The 24,172-nt window shown below is 44.1% G+C and overlaps 1 protein-coding gene across 2 annotated transcripts in view; it reads left to right on the top strand.

Moving 5' to 3' along the window:
* The window catches only part of SIRAL2 (SIR2 antiphage like 2), a 748,558-nt gene that overhangs the window by 270,524 nt on the left and 453,862 nt on the right, over positions 1-24,172 (top strand). For both annotated transcript variants that reach the window (XM_086928446.1, XM_086928445.1), the window contains exon 6: positions 12,722-12,943. In XM_086928446.1, coding sequence (XP_086784572.1) covers positions 12,722-12,943 — 222 coding nt within the window. The remainder of the gene's footprint in view (positions 1-12,721; positions 12,944-24,172) is intronic.

The following is a 24,172-nucleotide window of genomic DNA, read 5'->3' as shown; positions in this document are numbered from 1 at the left end:
TGCCAGCGTTGACACTAGGTGGCTAAATTCAGAGCCAGCGCAAGGGGAACGCAGGCTGCACCATATTCTAGTAAATATGGTGCAGCCCTGCATTTCTAAAGTGACAGAGTGTGTTGTTAGCCTTCTTGGCTTTACTACACGCTTCGCCATTTTATTGATAAATATGCTCCCATGAGTGCACTAACACACACTCACTAGGTACCTAAGAAAGAAAAATTGGCATTGAAGGCCTGACAAAAGTTGCCTTAAACAACAGACAATGCTTAATTGGCTGCAATGGCTTAAGCATACTAACTGATGTCAATTTCGGTGAGTAGCCAAAATATCGAAATTAAAATATTGATATACAATAATATTGATGTTTTAAATTTCGATGGTACAAAATATCGATGTTAATAATTTCAAAGGACAGAATATCGACCTTAAGGTAAGTAATATCGATGTTTTTAAAATCGAAGTTAGTAATATCAATATCAAATATATCGATGTTACTAATATCGATATTTGTATTATTTTCATGTATTTTATTAATAATTTTTTATATATATTTTAATTTTGTGTTTTAGTACCGTAGCGGGTTGTGGGTTTATAGGGGAATAAGTTGGGAAGTAATTTAATTATAGTAAATTAATTATTTATTTTTATTAATTAAAAATACATTTAATTAATGTTGGTGTTTAAGTTCTGTAGCAGGTTGTGGGTTTATAGGGGAATAGGGTGGAAAGTGATTTCAATAAAATTAATTAATAATTTATTTTTATTATTTGGTAAATAATTTTTATTAATTAGTAATACATTTGTATTAATTGATTAATTCATAATTAAGTTAAGTGGATTATTTTATTATTTGAGTGTGTTGTGTGTTTATAGAGGAATAGTGCTGGAAGTAATTGGAATTTAATTAAGTAATTATCAAATTAATTGTTGGCTAATTGATAATAAATTTATTGCACACTAATTAATAATTGTTAATTATTCAAAATTATAATTGTGTATGAATATTAATTTGTTGCTGTTTAATCAATAATTGTTAATTAAATATTATAAAATATTATATTTTTACATTTTTATGAATATATTAATAAGTAATTTTTTATTCGTAATTAATTGTAATAATACTTTTTTGGGCATACGTTTTTTAATTGTTCACTATTTGTTAATTGGTAATTATTTTTTATAATTAATATGTTCTTGTTATGTTTAAAAAATATTGTTAATTGTTAATTAATATTATTTATTTATTTGTATTTAATATTAATTCATTGTTAATTAATTATTCATTGTTAATTATGTTTTTAAATATTTTTGGGTATTTCTAAATAGTTTATAGTTATTTAGTAATTAATTCATTAATAATTTTTAATACTTTAATTATTTTAAGTATGTTGTTTTTAACTTCTACGCTATCCAACACTTTCCCTACTGTTGCACTCTCTGGAGTTGGAATAGTAATTTTTACCCCAACGCTATCCATCACTTTCCCTACTGTTGCACTCACTGGAGTGCGAATAGTAATTTTAACCCCTACGCTATCCAACACTTTTCCTACTGTTGCACTTTCTGGAGTTGGAATAGTAATTGTTGCCCCTACGCTATCCAACACTTATTTTGTCAGACATTCATCAATTTCACATGCCTTTATTTACTTTATTTCCTTCTCTTTTTTTTCATTTATTTTATTTTATTTTCTTTCTTTTTCTTTCTTATCATTCAAAACATAGGCAGTGACCACCCTTCTAGAGTAACCGGAAATGAATCCCACTTTATAAAAAATGACATTTCACAGCTTAATTGAGTTTACAAATATTTATTGAATTATTCTTTTTATTATGGAAGTGTACTGCAAGAGAAATGTGCCGTCTACGCCTCATGGGGTCTTCTTCTCACCTCCATGAAGTCAAGGGCCAGCTTTCTGGGGCATAGTAAGGTCTTACAGTCAGCCCTCTGTTGAAATATATAATAGATTTAATCCATGATGTGCCTATAAACATGTAGCCAAGCCTTGAATAGGAATTTTACACTTTGATGTAGAGGGCACACTCTTAAAAAACCTGGACATATATAACATGTGCCAGGCACAAACAATGATATTAGTTTTAATCACTTCTTTAAAGGCTTTTTGGTACTTATCAATGGTAAGTCTTCCCAGTGCCTCGTCCCCAACAAACAGTATAAGGGAAGATTGCAGTCACCTCTAACAGTAAGACCTCCAACCCATGAACTGACATTTAAATGATGATGACCTATTATGAGGCTGATTGTTTTAGGGGCAGGTGATTCACCACACTATAATTCTTATCCTCCGATTGTTTTAGGGGCATGCAATACACCACACTATTATTCTTATCCTCAGATTGTTTTAGGGGTGGTGATACACCACACTATTATTCTTATCCTCTGATTATTTTAGGTGCATGCGATACACCACACTATTATTCTTATCCTCTGATTATTTTAGGGGCATGCAATACACCACACTATTATTCTTATCCTCAGATTGTTTTAGGGGAAGGTGATACACCACACTATTATTCTTATCCTCTGATTGTTTTAGGGGCAGGTGATACACCACACTATTATTCTTATCCTCTGATTGTTTTAGGGGCAGGTGATTCACCACACTACTATTCTTATGCTCAGATTGTTTTAAGGGCATGCAATACACCACACATTTATTCTTATCCTCTGATTGTTATAGGGGCATGCGATACACCACACTATTATTCTTATCCTCTGATTGTTTTAGGGGCAGTTGATAAACAACACTATTATTCTTATCCTCTGATTGTTTTAGGGGCATGCAATACACCACACTATTATTCTTATCCTCCGATTGTTTTAGAGGCATGCAATACACCACACTATTATTCTTATCCTCTGATTGTTTTAGGGGCATGCGATACACCACACTATTATTCTTATACTCTGATTGTTTTAGGGGCAGGTGATACACCACACTATTATTCTTATTATCTGATTGTTTTAGGGGCATGCGATACACCACACTATTATTCCTATCCTCTGATTGTTTTAGGGGCATGCGATACACCACACTATTATTCTTATCCTCTGATTGTTTTAGGGGCATGCGATACACCACACTATTATTCTTTTGCTCTGATTGTTTTAGGGGCAGGTGATACACAACACTATTATTCTTATCCTCCTATTGTTTTAGGGGCAGGCGATACACCACACTATTATTCTTATCCTCAGATTGTTTTAGGGGCATGTTATACACCACACTATTATTCTTATCCTCTGATTGTTTTAGGGGCAGGTGATACACCACACTATTATTCTTATCCTCCGATTGTTTTAGGGGCATGTTATACACCACACTATTATTCTTATCCTCTGATTGTTTTAGGGGCATGCGATACACCACACTATTATTCTTATCCTCCGATTGTTTTAGGGGCATGTTATACACCACACTATTATTCTTATCCTCCGATTGTTTTAGGGGCATGTTATACACCACACTATTATTCTTATCCTCTGATTGTTTTAGGGGCAGGTGATACACCACACTATTATTCTTATCCTCCGATTGTTTTAGGGGCATGTTATACACCACACTATTATTCTTATCCTCTGATTGTTTTAGGGGCATGCGATACACCACACTATTATTCTTTTGCTCTGATTGTTTTAGGGGCAGGTGATACACAACACTATTATTCTTATCCTCCTATTGTTTTAGGGGCAGGCGATACACCACACTATTATTCTTATCCTCAGATTGTTTTAGGGGCATGTTATACACCACACTATTATTCTTATCCTCCTATTGTTTTAGGGGCAGGCGATACACCACACTATTATTCTTATCCTCTGATTGTTTTAGGGGCATGCGATACACCACACTATTATTCTTATCCTCTGATTGTTTTAGGGGCATGCGATACACCACACTATTATTCTTATCCTCTGATTGTTTTAGGGGTAGGTGATACACCACACTATTATTCTTATCCTCAGATTGTTTTAGGGGTAGGTGGTACACTACACTATTATTCTTATCCTCAGATTGTTTTAGGGGCATGTTATACACCACACTATTATTCTTATCTTCCTATTGTTTTAGGGGCAGGTGATACACCACACTATTATTCTTATGCTCTGATTGTTTTAGGGGCATGCGATACACCACACTATTATTCTTATCCTCAGATTGTTTTAGGGGTAGGTGATACACCACACTATTATTCTTATCCTCCGATTGTTTTAGGGGCATGTTATACACCACACTATTATTCTTATCCTCTGATTGTTTTAGGGGCAGGTGATACACCACACTATTATTCTTATCCTCCGATTGTTTTAGGGGCATGTTATACACCACACTATTATTCTTATCCTCCTATTGTTTTAGGGGCAGGTGATACACCACACTATTATTCTTATGCTCTGATTGTTTTAGGGGCATGCGATACACCACACTATTATTCTTATCCTCCGATTGTTTTAGGGGCATGTTATACACCACACTATTATTCTTATCCTCCGATTGTTTTAGGGGCATGTTATACACCACACTATTATTCTTATCCTCTGATTGTTTTAGGGGCAGGTGATACACCACACTATTATTCTTATCCTCCGATTGTTTTAGGGGCATGTTATACACCACACTATTATTCTTATCCTCTGATTGTTTTAGGGGCATGCGATACACCACACTATTATTCTTTTGCTCTGATTGTTTTAGGGGCAGGTGATACACAACACTATTATTCTTATCCTCCTATTGTTTTAGGGGCAGGCGATACACCACACTATTATTCTTATCCTCAGATTGTTTTAGGGGCATGTTATACACCACACTATTATTCTTATCCTCCTATTGTTTTAGGGGCAGGCGATACACCACACTATTATTCTTATCCTCTGATTGTTTTAGGGGCATGCGATACACCACACTATTATTCTTATCCTCTGATTGTTTTAGGGGCATGCGATACACCACACTATTATTCTTATCCTCTGATTGTTTTAGGGGTAGGTGATACACCACACTATTATTCTTATCCTCAGATTGTTTTAGGGGTAGGTGGTACACTACACTATTATTCTTATCCTCAGATTGTTTTAGGGGCATGTTATACACCACACTATTATTCTTATCTTCCTATTGTTTTAGGGGCAGGTGATACACCACACTATTATTCTTATGCTCTGATTGTTTTAGGGGCATGCGATACACCACACTATTATTCTTATCCTCAGATTGTTTTAGGGGTAGGTGATACACCACACTATTATTCTTATCCTCAGATTGTTTTAGGGGTAGGTGATACACCACACTATTATTCTTATCCTCAGATTGTTTTAGGGGTAGGTGATACACCACACTATTATTCTTATCCTCCGATTGTTTTAGGGGCATGTTATACACCACACTATTATTCTTATCCTCTGATTGTTTTAGGGGCAGGTGATACACCACACTATTATTCTTATCCTCCGATTGTTTTAGGGGCATGTTATACACCACACTATTATTCTTATCCTCCTATTGTTTTAGGGGCAGGTGATACACCACACTATTATTCTTATGCTCTGATTGTTTTAGGGGCATGCGATACACCACACTATTATTCTTATCCTCAGATTGTTTTATGGGCAGGCGATACACCACACTATTATTCTTATCCTCAGATTGTTTTAGGGGTAGGTGATACATCACACTATTATTCTTATCCTCAGATTGTTTTAGGGGCATGCGATACACCACACTATTATTCTTATCCTCAGATTGTTTTAGGGGCATGCGATACACCACAGTATTATTCTTATCCTGATGGAGCTCCCGCTTATGACAGGCTGAAAGGGCACCGCTAGGCATCTCCAATTGGTCAGTCATTTTGGCAGCTCAGGCCATTGCAGAGGCCACTTCATTGTCGATGCTGATGGCCCAATCCCAGAGTATCTATGCCTCTTGAAACAGAGAACGGTAATTCATTCTTCCTTGTTTCGGGATGTAATATATTAAGGTTGTATTGGCTGCCCTCATCAGGACAGCCTGGCCCTACAACCATGGAAGGAACACCTACAGACCCAGTCTGGTGGCTTGTACCTCCAGTAAATATGTATGTATTTATGTATGTTGGTGTTTCTATAGGGCCAGCCTAGCCAAAGGGCGGTACAGGGTCAAAGACAGGCATAAAACCAACATTTATCGGAGAGATAGCTTCGTTATTGGCAATTAATTTATTGTGATGTAGTGTTCTTTAAAGAGGTGAGTCTTCAACGCTCTCCTAACTTGGAGCAACCTGGGCGAGGTCCTTATGGATCTAGGGGTCGCGGTTCCAGATTCAGGGTGCATAGGTGGAAATGTTCTGCTGCCTTGTTTGTCTGTTTTTACAATTCTTGGTCTGAATTCTGATGGTGTCCTGGATGAGGGTAAGCTGCAAACCACCAGAGATGCTGAGTTTGTCTACAAGGGATGTGGGGGTGTTGATTGTGTTAGCATTATAAATTATCTAGCTAGTCTTGAAGATGGTGCTGGCCGGCAAAGGGGAGCCAATGAAGTTCCATTAAGAAAGGAGTGATATGATCATATTTCTTCAGGCCCTGGATCAGATGTGCTAAGACATGTATGATGCCCTTAAGGGGTGTTACTATAGAGTCTGGGAGACCATGGACCAGACCTTTGCTACTGTTCAAATGCTCAAGTATTAGGGATTGAACAGCACTTCTGAACTTGCTTTCTAAAACAAGCAATTTCACTCTCTTTAGAAGATAGAGCTGATGCCCGTCCCTCTGTTTTCTTGGCAATGTGTTCCTTGAGGGTAAAGATGGTGTCTGAGGTGAGCCCAGTTGACTTGGCATTCAGAGGAAGTTGGTGTTCAAAGCCTTCAAGGTTCATGCCATTGAGCCTATTTGTACTATCTTGGTTGGATTAAGCTTCAGGTAGGCACTGGACATCAAGGTCTGGATGATGTACAGGGAGTGTTTGAGGCATTGAATGTCTAAAACAGAGGAAACTTTTAAATAGAGCTGTGTATAATTGGCATATTGGTGAATCATGATATTGTTGTCTGTGAGTAGAGCAAGATGCAGGCCCATGTAGAGTTTGAAAACGACAGGAGGTGCCCGTATGACCAAACTTGTGTTGGTTAGAAAGGTAGGAGGAGAAATGGTGAAAGACATTGCTCGTAAATCCTATTTAAGACTCCAGAATGCGTATGAGGGTGTGGGTGACTGTATTGAAGGCAGCAGACAGGTCCAGCAGTATCATGAGGCAGGGGTCATTTTCATTTGTGGTCATGAGGGCATGATGTGTAAGGTAGCAATCTCCATGCTGCAGCGTGATCTGAATACAGATTGGTAGTTTTGCAGTATGTTTGTGCGAGATGTTTTCTCAGACCAGTTACCTCGAATTGATGATTCTTGCATGTCTGCCCCCCCAACCCCATCCTCTCAGCGATGCTTCTGTTCTGTCATCATTGTAAGTCTGTCTGTTAAGGGTCAGTATGGAAGGACAGTGCTGGGATTTTTTGAGAATCTCCACTGTTATAAAGTTTGCTTGATTCCTTTGGTTACCAACATTGTGTTGTTCAATGCACCTGTTGATCCTTTCCATTGTTGAAGTAGCTCTTGCCTTATCTGAGACGAATTTAGACCCCGCGGAATGTAAATGTTCTAACGGGATGTGAGTATTTGAGTCAAAAAACTACCAATGGGAAAGCCTTTTCCAACTAAGTATCTAAGATGGCTTCCAGAAATTGGAGTATCATGACTGACTGAATGGCTGACTTTTGTACACTTCTATTCTGTCCTACTTTGGGAAAATGCTAACAAAAGCGGTTGTGGAGGGACAAGCCTCTTCCTATGATGGAGGTTATATGAACCTATAGCCCCAGTATGGGTATATACTTGGCTTCCCTGCTTACATAGGAAAGTAGGTACTGGCACCAGGCAGTTTGAGTAACTTCTGGGTGCTGATTCCAGATCCGAATGGAAGCGCTGAACTGCCTTTGAAAATCAGGGATACTGCCTGTGATTTGATGTATTGGGATGTGGAAATATGCATCCTTGAGGTAAAACATTCCCCGTTCGGAAGCATCAGAAGGACTTCTTGAAAGGTAATCATTCGAAAGGACTGCTTTTCAAGAATTTGTTAAAGCCTCATTGGTCCAGTATTGGCCTCCATTATCCTGACTTAGACTTGGCCAGAAGGAACCTGAAGTAAAATGAGACCTGACTCTTTTGGGATCTGGGGACTTTCTAAATGGCTTCCTTCAGAAGGAGGAGAAAAATGTGTTGTTGTAGCTCCCACAAGTGTACATGATGTTCCTTTCTGGGAGGATGAGAAGGTGGTTTTTGTGTGCATTCCAGAGTGTGGCCAGATTAATTGTACTGTCTGAAACACCCAGAAATCTGTGGTAATCACCTTCCAAGAGAGAGCAAAACTTAAAGTTCTTCATCCACCGAATGTACTTAGGACAGCTGGGGGTGAGGGTAGTATGGGAAAGTCATATTCCCTTTCTTTTTTGTGTCACTTTGCCATAGCCTTGGCTTTGAACTCTACTAGAGGAGTAGCCCCGGCTATATACCTTTCATCATTCCAAGTAGTTAGATCTTACTTGGTCTTTGTATTGGGCAAAACCTTCTCCATAGATCCAACACTACCTGGAGTTGGTCCGTCTGCACTGTAGGGAGTGCGTGGTTTCAGTTCCTTTTTGATATGTTGCAAAGCATATTCAAAATTATTTTTAACAATGTCTATAACTACAAGTAGAACGACATAGATTGGAGCCATTCCTGCCTGCGCAGAACCACTGCTCCTCCTACATCCATAGCTGCATCATTAGCAGCCAAAGCATTAGCATCATTGGATGCCCCTCAAGATGCAAAAGTTTGGCATTCGCAATCATATCCCTGCTGCGAATGGTCCTCTGTTAAATTCAGTAAAATAAAGATGAAGGGTCCTTGTTGTAATGTACATATAGTATATTTATTCTTGAGATTAGATAGAAGGTACAGCATTCAGGTAGGAATGTAATATGGTAAGAAACCCCACCAGGAGCAGATAACTTCCTGCTCAGCCTCCAGGTAACTGATAAATCCCTTGAATAGCAACAAGTAGAATCATGGATGACATCACAGAGACATGACATAGACAAGAAGACACTAACACTAAGGAGGGACAAAGATAGAGGAAGAGCACAAAGATAGAGGAAGAGCAGGATATAACATCCTCCTTATAGCCCTTCTCTTCAATTGCAGGGAAATAGTGTACATCCAGCTGGGAGGACTATATCCTGTGTTGGATACTTGTGCCTGGTTATTGATGTCAGCTTCTTCCTCTGAGTCAACAAGCACTGGAGGTTGAGTGGAAACATTTAACAGAGAATGTAGAAAACGTTAAGGTTGAAAAAGACATTTCTAAAGTCAAAGGAGTCCTTGAGTGGGCCGCCATTGACGGTGTAGTCGACATGGTTGTTGTCGTCGACAAATTGGCTGAAGCCATGGCAATTACTGTTGACGAGGGTTACACTAGTACAACCATAGGTGGTGTCTTCTTAGTAATCATTGATGAGGGACTTAGCTGGCATGGTGACCATCGACAGGATGGTCGTCGACAACAGTATTTTCATCTATGGGGGTACCATTGTTGAGAACGATTCGTGTGGTACTTCCGACAGGACTTTAGTATTACTAGACTTGTTACACAACTTTTTGTGCAAGCTGTTCCTAGTCCTGTTTTTAAACCTTTTCAACAACTAACGTTTAGCTGAAAGCAGAAGTTAGGGCAGGCTGAAGTCTAAGGAAAAGGAATAAGATGTGAAGATGTATCCAGAACAACCTGCAGTAAAAATCTGGCCCATCGTGCTTAGCACTTCCACCTCGTTGCCTGAAGTTTGGGTTGTTTCAAATAAGGTAGATGTGCTACTAAGTAAACAGTGATGTTGGGTGTTTTGCCATTTTAGCATTGCTTTCCAAGCTTTTTCATGGTACCGGGTATTCCCAGCACGACAAGCGTGAGTGATTAACCGCATCCGCGCTAGCGGAATTCTGCTCCTGCGCTGAGATATTCAAAAGCGCATGTTACGTGACGAGCTGGGCTCGTCATCAGCGTGCGAGGAGGCTACGCCATGACGAGCCCAGCTCGTCATGAGCGTGGAAGGGGTTAAAGCATGTGAATCTATCAATGTTCCAGTGCAGGAGTAGAATGCCAATCTCATATTATCAGTGATAACTGAATGACACTGTTCCACATCAGTGTCCCAGAGTCACTTCAGTGGGTGGGATGTCTTCCTTTGTGTTTCCATTGAACACCATACAATACTTTCGAAGCTTGAAGCAAGTATACGTGAGCCATCTTAGATAACCAAAGATAAGGTTAATGGAAAAAGAAAGAAAGAAATTGATGGAAAAATCAATAAACACATTGAGGGATGGCTGCCAAAGTCCCAGCGTCTAGGCAACGCCACTATCAGGTTGGAGGGTCTGGATATGTGTGCCCAGTGAAGGCCGATCACAGCGCAATCGAAGGTCCACCATCCACCATCATAACGTCTATAGTCGTTGGAGGTAGTGGATTCAGCCTTGCGAAGGACCAGCGATCCTGTTTGGAGATCCCTTGCTGCTGGTGCTGCAGTGGCTCGACTCACAGCTCTGCATGTTTGCTGAGTGGGCCCGATGTTTGATACGCCGTTTGGCACACTTTAATATTTAGGAAGAACATTCTCAAACCAGAAGGTTGTCTTTGCAGAACAAAAAACAAATGGCCAGATGCACAGGAAGTTTTCGCCTTGCATGTAGGATCTAGTTTATATTTTCCCTGCCCATATCCACCACATGCATGGCGTGTCACAGACTGGGAAAATTGATAACATTTGCAACGCCTCTAATAGGATGGGGCAACAGCCACTATGATGCCATAATTCTGTGGTGGACGGCTGACCAGGTGAGGCTTTACAGGTGGTAAACCAGTGAATCTCCCATTTGTAAATTGGGTGGCGAAGCACAGGCGTACAGTAGATCTCCCACTCAGCTAAACCCCCAATGAGGCCCTAAACTCTATTTCCTCCCTGCGTCTTAAAGCTGAAATCAGAAGGGCAATGTAATAGTAAATAGACTCATGGAACCAATCAATCCAGAACCCATGCACACATGATCTACCCCTTACCAAAGGTATCAATGACAATCAATATTCATCATAGACTAGGTGCAGGTCTTTGGTGGAGGGAATCCACCCGCTGGCCTCCACTGTCTTTACCCTTCAGTGTAGCACCTGGACGATAAGTCTACGGGCTCCAAAAAGGTCCGTTCACGTTGCAAGGGGTGAGAATTAAAATATTCTCTTTTCAAGAGTTTTAATTACAGTTACAGATCAGAAATGCCACCAAGCCTACTAGCAGCCTCAACCCCGGACAACACGAAGCTGAATAAGGGGTTAACAAAACTTGTCACCAAGGCGCAAGAACTGCTGGAAGTCCTGGGCGCTCCCAACCACTCCTCATTATGGCAGCCGGCACCCCATCCCTGGGTCAAGTAATTGCTTTCCAACCACCATCAATCTGCTGACCCCAACCTGGTATCCGAGTCAATCACTATCTGCCAAGAAGCTCTGCATAATTTTAAGTAAAACGTTAATTTTGTACCTTTTTGCAATTTTACACAGTGCTTCTTTTTTAGAATATGGTGCAAGTGTTTTTATATTGTGAGGTTTTAATTAACCAACAATAGTTCTTATATATGTGTGTATATATATATATATATATATATACACATATATAAGAACTATTGTTGGTTAATTAAAACCTCAATACCTCACAATATAAAAACACTTGCACCATATTCTAAAAAAGAAGCACTGTGTAAAATTGCAAAAAGGTACAAAATTAACGTTTTACTTAAAATTATGCAGAGCTTCTTGGCAGATAGTGATTGACTCGGATACCAGGTTGGGGTCAGCAGATTGATGGTGGTTGGAAAGCAATTACTTGACCCAGGGATGGGGTGCCATATATACACAAAACAATAATAAATGCTTCTCTTCTCATTGCAGTAGCTTCTGAAACCTCCTGTGAGCTGAAAATATCTGTGTCCACCCAGATTAGTGTCTGTACTCTGGCAAGGCTCACTGCTTCCACTGTGGGCCTCCATCAATAAGCAAACACCCCACTTGGCGTGTGGGGGTCTTTGGTTGATACTGTGCAGTTTTCGGACAAGCAAAGGGTGTGCCGAATATTACAGGTCCAGATCAGAATCTCTTGAGCAGTTTAGGCAGGAAGGTTTTCGAATATCCGGCCTGCTTGTCACTCCCAACAGAATCTGGAAAACCTGAGACTCGTGTGTTATTTTAAATATTTCTTTTGAGTAAAAACAAATGCAAGGGTCTCCAGACCGGTCCTGGAGGGCCTGATCCATTCCAGATTTTTTGGATATCCCCATTGAGATACATGTAGTAATTTAAAAAATCTGGCATGGATCCGGCCCTCCAGGACCGGTTTGGAGACCCCTGCATTAGACGTTAGTAATCCAGCCGGTACTTTTTCTAATCTGCTGATGCCTGGATTGTAATCGAGGGTTCGCGGGCTGAGTCCACGTTTGGCAAGGCAGCCAGAGTAACGTCTTTGCATGATTCAAGCTCTCAGTTACAAGTAACCTCCACTGCTTGATCACTGAGCGGATTACGTTGCAGGTTGTGTGTTTCTACTCCATTGTCAAATGCATACTTTAAACCTGTTCTTTTCCCTGCTAGCTCTCTGGTGAACCTGGGCCTACCTTTTACCGGGACTGTTTACTGAGAATTTTCGACAACCTGGAGCAGTGCGTTACGAATCCGACCGTCTTGGAGTCCATCCTGATTCTCATCGAGAAAGGCGCCATGGTCATCACCACAAACTACGACACCTTCCTGGAGACCTGTGGGTACCGCCTGGGGAGGCACATGGAGTCGCTGGACATGCAGGACATCCCGAAGGTAGGGCCATTTCGAAAAGTGTTTCTATTGTGATTCCCCTCTGGTTGGCCAAAGGTTTCATTCCAGCAGCACAAATTACGAATTTTTGGCCAATTATGCCTTGAGCGAAGTAACTGGCGCCTCAAATTGTGTCCTCAAGTCATTATCTTAAAATGCACAATAATGTTAGGGGTGCAGTACACATTCCCCAAATGGTCAAAGAACCTAGGGGGTATATTACCAACAAAGTGGCGAAGAGAGGTGTCCGCCGCCTTGGCTTAACGCCTCTCTCCGCCACTTCGGAAACGCTAGGCTGCACCATATTACCAAGGATATGGTGCAGCCTAGCGTTTCCCCCTGCGATGGCAATACGTTTCACAACTTAACGCCAGCGCAGGCAGAGAAGGTTTGTTTATGTACAGGAAGGTGTTCCTTCCTGCACATAAACAAAGCTTAAATGCCATTTTGTAACTTTCATGTGTGCTGCGTCATGCAGCACACATGAGTTACAAATTGGCATTTTTAAAAAGGTTTGTTTATGGACAGGAAGGACACCTTCTGGTACATAAATAAACTATGGCATTTTGCTTTTTCCATGTGTGCTGCACAAGGCAGCACACATAGAAAAAGCAAAAACGAGGAGAAATAAAGCATTTCTCCTCGTTTCGCCACCTTAAGAACTGGTCTTTCCTGTTCTTAAATTCGGCGCTGCCACCTGTTATCGCCTCTCTTGATATTAGGTGGCAGCGTCGAAGTGAATGGGTGTTGCGGTGGAACGCCCACCGCAACACCCACTGCACGCCCCTTTCACGATGAGTTTATCGTGAAAGGGGCCCTATTACCAAGGCAGCGTTAAGTCAATTAACGTGGCTTTAAGCCACGTTAATTGACTTAACGCTGCCTTGATAATAGTGCGATGCAAATATCGCCGCATTATCGGCAGAAAAGTGCTGATGACGTGGCGATAAGGGGCTTGATAATATGCCCCCTAATATTATAGCATCCTGGAGAAAAACAAAGGGGCATATTATCTAGATGTGCGTTAAAAAACGCACATCGCACAATTTCATATCGCCGGCTATCGCCTGAATTTTTCGCCGTGGTAGTGCGTAATTATCAAGGTGCACCACATACGCAAAATTAAATCCGGCGATAGTCGGCGATATGGAACATTAGCACATGAAAACAAGTGTTGTTTTCACGCGCTAATGTGTGCCTAGATAATATGGGGGGTGGATTCAGCTTTATGATCCACACCCCCATGTTATCAATGCCTAACACCTGATCAAAGCAGGCGTTGGGAGACCTGCGATAAACGAGTTTATCGCAGGTCTCCTTCTCCCAACGCCTGCCTTGGTGATAGGGTGTTCACACCTCCAACCGCATTTTACATGTGGTTGGACGTGGGAACGCCGACCCTGCTTCCCATTAGCGTTATCTATCGCCCCCAGCGCGGGGCGATAGATAACGTCAAGAATACGTCTCTAACTCAGGTTAGAGACGTATTGGGAATAGTGTGATGTGAAAAAAAATGCGTTTGCAACTTTAAAAAGTCGCTAACGCATTTTTCGCAGGCTTGGTAATATGCCCCCAAAAAAGTAACTAGATCAGCCAGCATCTGGGATTGGCTCGGCGTGGACATCAGTTCATGGCTAGGTACATCCAAGCTTCTGTTCAAAAGTATTTTGAGCTTTCTGTATAAACAAGCCAGGGGTACCCTGGAACTGACAGACACCCAGCATTGGCCAGTCGACCACCACAGGGACCACCTGTCTGCTGTGTTTACAGACCCCCCATTATGTCAGAGTGGCATCCATGTCTGTCACTATTGTACTTAGGGGCCCCTTTTTCCGTAATTGTGGGAAGGGTGGTGAGCAGAGTCAGAATCCTCTAGTACTGAAGTGCCTATAGTTATTCCCTAGGCGAAAAATGATTCTGTTAGTGCAGGAAAAGTGCTGCGGCCTGGGATTGGCTGAGCGAACTCTTGCTTGTTGGTCATTGGCTGTGATGTGAGCACCCCTCCGGGCTCCGCAGTCTACATCAATAAGAAGTGTCTGCCAAGCAGGTCTCGTAACACCAAAGCACCCCTCTTGTAGTGCTACAGATGCCTCACGTGGAAACCACCGCTCTCTTGACTACCCGCTTGAAGCAGGTGGGAGAGGAGTCTCAAACACCTCAGAATACGGAATATACTGCAGAATTCAGAATAGTAATGTTGTGTCCACACAGTTATTCCCCATTACAAGGTGTCTTAACTCTTAGCTGGTGGAAATCTATGCAGAGATATCAGGAGTCACCGGGATTCCTGCTGCTAGCATCTCCGCAGCGATTCGACCTCAATCATAATCTGGCACCAGGGGACTGACTCACAAAAGTATTTATGAGTGTGGGAAGTAGTACTACAGGAATACTCCTTGAAGGCTTTGTGCATTGTCCGCCAAACATCCAACTTCCTGTTAATAGAAATGCAAAGAAGGCAAACTACTTTCTATTTGTACTAAATGTATACGAATATTTCCTGAATATTCCAATTTTATTTCCATTCGAGATGTTTTGAGGAGAATTCACAAAGTCATCTTAGAGCACGTAAAGGAGTGCTCCAGGAGTGCTACCTAAACATTCCAAAATCTTTGCAAATCAACGATTTTTCCACTCGTGCAAAACACTCATAAAACAGACCCCCTCAAGTGGTGTGATTCTTCTATAACATTTGTAGGTGTTTGGATAAGCCCCAACCCTGCTGACGTTGTCAAGCTTTACCACAGCAGGGCAATCAGCAGTCTTGAAGAATAAATGGCTGACATCTGGATATTCTCATTGGCTGGCCCAATCAGCAGTCTTTAATAATAAATATCCAGATGGCTGACATCCTCACTCTCATTGGCTGGCCTTATTGAGCTTATAAAGTGGTCATTCTCCCCACACTTCACTCTTATTTTGTAAACAATCCAATCCCCCAAGCAAACACGTCTTTAAAACACTGACATCTCTGCCCTTGCCATACTGCCAGGAAAGCTTTGCTGTCCCAAATATGGAGCTGTATTACCTAAGTGCACAGGTGCACTTTGCACAATATTGGTTTCATCCCCAACAATTTTCTCCAAACCAACAGTGGAAGAATGTGTGACTGACCACTTGCATGCTGCTGTTGGGCCAAACGGCCGCATCACACACAGAAACCAGCTCTGTGAACTTGCCATAATCTCAAACCAAAAGCACAACTTCAACTGACAAAGGTACCCGCTGCTCCTCTACTGCACCACCCGCTATTCGCCATGCCCTCTGCACCTACGGTACATATGCAATTACAAAACCTTGGCCTTAAAAAACAAGGGGATCTTTAGGAAAATTAAACCTTCATCCCCTCAGACGCTTTCCAATCTCGTGTTATGTTGACCCCACTGGACAGCTGCCTGTATCATAGATTTAAATTAACAAATCGACAAATTACCTCAGATTTTCCCCAGCAATGTAGCAGGTTCAAACCATTTCTGTCAATCATGCTAGCCAACACCTCTAAGAAGCTCATCATGACCCTATATTGCAACTTTGAAGGAACGCTGCCCGCTATGGTGTGTCTTGCCAGAGTAGGCTGGGACTCAGATCTGGAGAACCCCCCTCAGAGACGTAACGCTGCCCTCAAACAGGCGAAATACGGCCCAGCAGAAGACTGAGCTTGATCCACTTTAGATCAATTCACAGAGTATTCTACTCTCCATTGGCACTGCACATGGGAGCTAGGACCTACCTCACGCTGTGGGATAGAAGCAGCCAGATCTCTACATCTGGCCTGGGAGTGCGCAAGGATCCAGGTGTTCTGGGCTCAAGTGATAGAAACTACTCGGAAGATAACAAACCCCACTTTTCAGAGATCAACCTGAGTGGTACTTTTGGGGTGGATACAAAATATACAATACACAAAAAAATTCATACCTGCTAGTCCAACATTGGGCCAAGGTCAGACGTTAAAATGACACACTAGCTGAAGGAATTACAATTCCTAGTGATCGACTGGAATCTACCACCTACCCCTTGCAGAACTATCACGCACCCAGGGACATCGGGCGCCCTTCCAACACATTCATAGTGATCAGCTAGAAGTCCACCACCCACTCCTTCCAGAACCATCACACACCCAGGGACATCTGGCCGCCTTTCCAACACATTTACAGTGATCAGCTGGAAGTCCACCACCTACTCCTTCTAGAAGCATCACACACCCGGGGACAACTGGCCAAATTCCAACACATTCAGAGTAATCAGCTGAAAGTCCACCATGGGCTCCTTCCAGAACCATCACGCACCCAGGGACATTTGGGCACCCTTCGAACACATTCATAGTCATCAGCTAGAAGTTCACCACCTACTCCTTCCAAAACCATCTTGCACCCAGGGACATCTGGGCACCCTTCGAAAACATTTACAGTGATCAGCTGGAAGTCCACCACGTACTCCTTCCAGAACCATCACGCACCCAGGGACATCGGGGCGCCCTTCCCAACTCATTCATAGTGATCAGCTAGAAGTCCACAACCTACTCCTTCTACAACCATCACGCACCCAGGGACATCGGGGTTCCCTTCCAACACATTCATAGTGATCAGCAAGAAGTTCACCACCTACTCCTTCCAGAACCATTTCGTACCCAGGGACAAATGGGCACCCTTCGAACACATGTAAATGTAAATGTAAATGTAAATGTAGGTGTATTTATATAGCGCGACCTGTCACCCAAAGGGCATCCTGGCGCTTGCCTAGGGAACCCGTCCTGGTATTCCCCTGTGAGAGGCCCCGGCGGGGTGTCCACAGGGTGAAAGCCAGGCATCCCGCCGCGAGGGGCCGTCGTGGAGATTAAGCAAGCTATTGCCCAGAGTTGCAGAGTGAGACCCCGTGAGTCGAGTAGGCACCGGAGCGAGAATTGTCGAGGCCATGGAATTTTGAGCCCGAGACCCGCTAAGGCGGGGAATCGAACCCTGGTCCACGGTCGATCCCAGCTTCCGGGTCTGCCGCCTCTAACCACTGAGCCACACTTCTCCACATTCACAGTGATCAGCTGGAAGTCCACCACGTACTCCTTCCAGAACCATCACGCACCCAGGGACACATGGCCGCTTTCCCAACTCATTGATAGTTATCAGCTAAAAGTCCACAACCTACTCCTTCTACAACCATCACGTACCCAGGGACATCGGGGCGCCTTTCCCAACTCATTCATAGTGATCAGCTAGAAGTCCACAACCTACTCCTTCTACAACCATCACACACCCAGGGACATCAGGGTTCCCTTCCAACACATTCATAGTGATCAGCTAGAAGTCCACCACCTACTCCTTCCAGAACATCACGCACCCAGGGACATCGGGGCTCCCTTCCAACACATTCATAGTGATCAGCTGGAAGTCCACCACGTATTCCTTCCAGAACCATCACGCACCCAGGGACATCGGGGCGCCCGTCCAACACATTCATAGTGATCAGCTAGAAGTCCACAACCTACTCCTTCCAGAACCATCTAGCACCCAAGGACATCGGGCGCCCTTCCAACACATTCATAGTGATCAGCTAGAAGTCCACCGCCTACTTCGTCCAGAACCATCACACACCCAGGGACATCTGGTCACCCTTCCAACACATTCACAGTGATCAGCTGGAAGTCCACCATGTACTCCTTCCAGAACCATCACGCACCCAGGGACATCGGGCGCCCGTCCAACACATTCATAGTGATCAGCTAGAAGTCCACAACCTACTCCTTCCAGAACGATCTAGCACCCAAGGACATCTGGGCACCCTTCGAACACATTCACAGTGATCAGCTGGAAGTCCACCATGTACTCCTTCCAGAACAATCACGCACCCAGGGACATCGGGGCGCCCGTCCAACAAATTCATAGTGATCAGCTGGAAGTCCACCGCGTACTCCTTCTAGAACCATCACGCACCCAGGAACATCGGGGTGCCCCTCCAACACATTCATAGTGATCAGCTAGAAGTCCACCACCTACTCCTTCTTGAAACATCACACACCCAAAGACATCGGGGCGCCCTTCCAACACATTCATAGTGATTAGCTAGAAGTCCACCACCTACTCCTTTCAGAACCATCTCGCACCCAGGGACATCTGGGCACCCTTCAAACACATTCACAGTGATCAGCTGGAAGTCCACCATGTACTCCTTCCAGAACCATCACACACCCAGGGACAACTGACCACCCTTCCAACACATTCACAGTGATCAGCTGGAAATCCACCACGTGCTCCTTCCAACACTATCACGCACCCAGGGACATTTGGGCACCCTTCCAACACATTCATAATGATCAGCTAAAAGTTCACCACCTACTCCTTCCTGAACCATCTCACACCCAGGGACATCTGGGCACCCTTCGAACAAATTTACAGTGATCAGCTGGAATCCACCACATGCTCCTTCCAGAACCATCACGCACCCTGGGACATCGGGGCGCCCTACCAACATATTCATAGTGATCAGCTAGAAGTTCACCACCTACTACTTCCAGAACCATCACACTCCCAGGGACATCGGGCGCCCTACCACCACATTCACAGTGATCAGATAGAAGTCCACCAACTACTCCTTCCAGAACCATCTCGCACCCAGGAACATCTGGGCATCCTTCCAACACATTCACAGTGATCAGCTGGAAGTCCACCATGTACTCCTTCCAGAACCATCTCGCACCCAGGTATAACTGGCCACCCTTCCAACACATTCACAGTGATCAGCTGGTAGTCCACCACGTGCTTTTTCCAGAACCATCTCGCACCCAAGGACATCTGGGCACCCTTCGAACACATTCACAGTGATCAGCTGGAAGACTACCACGTACTCCTTCCAGAACCATCACACATCTAGGGACATCGGGCACCCTTCCAAAATATTCATAGTGATCAGCTAGAAGTCCACCACCTACTCTTTCTAGAACCATCTCGCACCCAGGGACATCTGGCCACCCTTCCAACACATTCACAGTGATCAGCTGGAAGTCCACCATGTACTCCTCCCAGAACCATCAACCACCCAGTGACATCGGGCTCCCTTCCAACACATTCATAGTGATAAGCTAGAAGTCCACCACGTGCTCCTTCCAGAACCATCACACACCCAGGGAAATTTGGGTGCCCTTCCAACACATTCTTAGTTATTAGCTAGAAGTTCACCACCTAATCCTTCCAGAACCATCACACACCCAGGGTCATCTGGATGCCTTTCCAACACATTCATAGTGATCAGCTAGAAGTCCACCACCTAGTCCTTCCAGACCATCTCGCACCCAGGGACATCTGAGCACCCTTCCAACACATTCACAGTGATCAGCTGGAAGTCCACCATGTACTTCTTCCAGAACCATCAACCACCCAGGGACATCGGACACCCTTCCAACATATTCATAGTGATCAGCTAGAAGACCACCACCTACTCCTTCCAGAACTATCACACACCCAGGGACATCGGGGTGCCCTTCCAATACATTCACAGTGATCAGCTAGAAGTCCACCACCTACTCCATCCAGAACCATCACACACCCAGGGACATCGGGGCGCCCTTCCAACACATTCACAGTGATCAGCTAGAAGTCCACCACGTACTCCTTCCAGAACCATCACACACCCAGGGACATCAGGGCGCCCGTCCAACACATTCATAGTGATCAGCTAGACGTCCACCACCTACTCCTTCCAGAACCATCACGCACCCAGGGACATCTGGGCGCCCTTCCAACATTGTTTGTCAGTAAGTGTTTATACTAATAAGAGTCCAAACTGGTCATGGTGAGATTGTGCAGCTGTATAGAAAGTGTATGAAGGCATAATGTATGTTAATAATGCCTCAGTCCAGTCTGTATGGACGTGCTTTGGTAACGTTATCAATGTGATATGTTATGTTTGATGTTACGTTGTAGAAACTCAAACAAATTAAAAAATTAAAAAATGTACTTTCAAAATATTGCAGGCTACAAAAAGGAAGCTAATTTTCTGCATGTCATTAAGATAAAAGTAAATGAATATGTTACTAATTATTAAGGATACAACAAACCATTCTGTCTGCTTCATGTTGGTACAGAAAGTATACCTTAATAAAAAAAACATATCTTTTCTTAAGCACATTTGAGCATGTTCCATAAGGAGAAAGTATATTATCATGTAAAACTACTCTGTGACCAGAAAAAAGTGAAAAAATCCTAGCATTTTCCTGTGCACGGTCGTAACTTTGCAGATTACTCTGTGTAACAAGACAAACATGAAGAACAAGCATTGGCAAGACCAGTAGGCTGAATGTATGACATTGTTCTGCATTCTGTCCATCAACTGTGGTTTTTGCAATGTCACCCCGAGTGGGATGGGTATGCTCAGACGTGAGTCCCATGCTCTCCACACCACTGCAGTCAAGCTATCCTGGCTGAAGGCGGCTGATAGCCAGAAACCGGTCCTAGCAGGGCCGGACTGGGAGCAAAAACCGGCCCTGTCAAAGTGCTCGGCCTTCCCCCCCAGGAAGGGGGGTGAGCGGGGTGATCGAGCTCTTTGTCAGGGCCGCGTCTCGGCCGATTTTGTTACAGGGACGGTTTTGCGGCCCTGTAACAAAAACGGCCCCCTGGGGCCCAAAACCGGCCCCCACCCTTGCGGCGCACCAGGGGATTGCCCGATGCCCGCAACGGCCAGTCCGGGCCTGGGTCCTAGGATGCTTGATTCCGGTCCAGGAAAGACATGGCTTGGCACTTCGGGCTGGACTGTTCCCATCAGGCACAGGGTCAAGGCTGATTTGCATATAGCCATGTCTGAACTGGGGTGGTGTGGAGTACAAAAATAACGATGGATTTGGGCCCAGATCTCTGTACTGGGGTGAATGTATGACATTGTCCTGCATTCTGTCCATCAACTGTGGTTTTTGCAAGACCAGTAGGTCTGGCTTTGAAATAATATTGTAAGAAAATACGATGGGTATAAATATGTATTGTGTGGAAGCAAAGAACTGGCGAGTAATATTGGTGTAAGGTAAAAGGTCTGGCGACATTTGCACTCTCAAGCCAGACCTACAAATCAATGTAAGTTAATGACTGCCCTCCTCCCATCTATGCTGCTGCCAGAGATAAACAAAATAAATTATCTTGTTATCCAATTACATTAATAGCATTTCAATGTCATGTGTGTGCCCCTGAAAATTCAAGCTTAGGCAGCTGGCTAAATAAACAAAAGGAGCACAGCTGCATGGAGGGCAGGCACTGTTTTTGTGGAAGCGCACAACTTTTACCCATTCATAGTGCCATTATCGAAACTTCCCACACCCACAGTCTGAGCATGCGTGAATAAATAAATACACAAGACAACTTTTGTTATGGGAAAATATTGCTGCTTCAAAAGTATGCAATATGGTGGGTTATTTTACGGGCGATCCAAGAGCAGGCAGCAGTACCAACCTATGCTGCCCACCCGCCTGATGAGCCAGCTCTGTGGGCCACCCAGTCAGTGCTACACCTTTGGGTGATCCTCCTCCGGATCACGTTATTACTCATGCCCTTTTCAGGGCCGAGGGTAGCGGGGCAAACCCTCGGTTAGTCAGGCCCCCCACCGCCCGAAGGACTAACGGGTTGCCGTCGCAGTTTTCCAGGAACCTACCCTGAGTCTCCTGGTCTTTGGCTCTGGCACCCCTATTGGGCCACGCAGAGGTAACCGTACTGTACCCATCTGCTTCCAGATTACCCTGTAACTCGGCCTGCAACCAAAAAGAAAACATTAAAACATTCAAAGTACTCTGTCCACCAGTCTGCACGCCGGGTAAAAGGTGGGGTGGGAGACGGCGTGGCTGGTGCAACAGTGGACGCCAGGAGGGGCGGGGGAAGCATATATACCCTCCCCACCTCAGTGCACCAGATGTGAAGCCCTTAGCACGCCACGGCGAGCGGACTCCTAACAGGAGTCCAACAACAAGTGAGGGGCGTGTTGGTGCCCAAATGCCACTAAAGGGCTGCCATTTTAGGGTGGCCCCTGCGGGGACGCGGGCAGACGGAAAACATGTACTCCAGGCTCCCAACATGTGGGAGGGGCCAAAGCACCTCTTTAGTGATACTCACATAATTGTCTAGCGACAGTTGCCCTGTCGAGCCCTACCATAAAAAGGTGCCCTCTACAGGAGCCGGCTCTTCCATCCTTGCTGCCTTCGTCACTGTGGAATGGAATGGAATGGAATTGGATTTGTAGAGCGCGTGGCTACCCGTGGGCGTCCCAGTCACTGTTGCATGCTGTTATCCCTCACCACTACAACCCCAGAGCGCTGGGATTATTCGCCTTACAGCAGCCTGCTGTTCTGCAGACCCTGCCAGTAGATGACTAAACTGCATGACTTGGCTGAAAAGATTGTGCTACAATAACAAAGCACTTCTAACCTTCCTTCTGAATGATGGATCGTAAGAGGAGTGCGCTTTGAGGAAAGCTAGAGGACTTCCATTGTGGATGCAGCCTGATGCTGCCCGTGAGGACAATTTTGTAGGGGTAAAATGATGAGACTCTAGGGGCAGTGCCATTCTACAGTGGTATGTTTAGTTACTTCCTAATTGTACTCAGTTTTGCAGAAATTATGTAGGAGGCAGTGTAAGTACACAGCTAGGTATCCTTTTTTGAATCCCTAAGATGCGTAAATCCAGCTATTGTGCTCCAAATATAGGTTTATGGTAGAAAACACACATTTGTGACTCATTCTGTCTTGTAAGCTGGCTGCCTTAAATTACTTTATTCATAAAATGTCTAAAGGTTGTTGCTGCATCACTCCCAGACACGTATTTTGGGCAGCACAGTGTGATTGATATCGGCAGTTGGCAACAAACCCTGTGCTGGTACCAGGCCCTGCAATGGGTGGTAGGGACTGTAATGATATTAATAACCTGCATTTGGACAGGTGAGGTGTCCCGGCGCCGGGGGGCGTTGGGAAGATTAAGCGAGCGATTGCCCAGAGCCACGTGGTGCTGGACTAACCTCCCCCCCCCCCCCCCCCCCCCCCCCTGACGCCGGGGATCAAACCAGGAGCCCATATGTTCCGGAGTCAGCCGCTCTGGCCCCTGCACCACACCTCTTCCCTGACTGGGCCAGAAGTGTGTACTGAGAGAAGTACCCGCCGAGGACTAACACTGCACAATGACAAGTGCCTGCACCGAAATCATACCAGCCCTGTCAGTCTGTACACATTTCATTTTGACACAACATAGGGCTAGCTCAGAGAATACAAACAGCAGT

The sequence above is a fragment of the Lissotriton vulgaris genome, chromosome 7 (assembly GCF_964263255.1).
Source record: "Lissotriton vulgaris chromosome 7, aLisVul1.2, whole genome shotgun sequence".
NCBI classification, from domain to species: domain Eukaryota; kingdom Metazoa; phylum Chordata; class Amphibia; order Caudata; family Salamandridae; genus Lissotriton; species Lissotriton vulgaris.
This window is presented reverse-complemented; position numbering and strand designations above follow the sequence as displayed.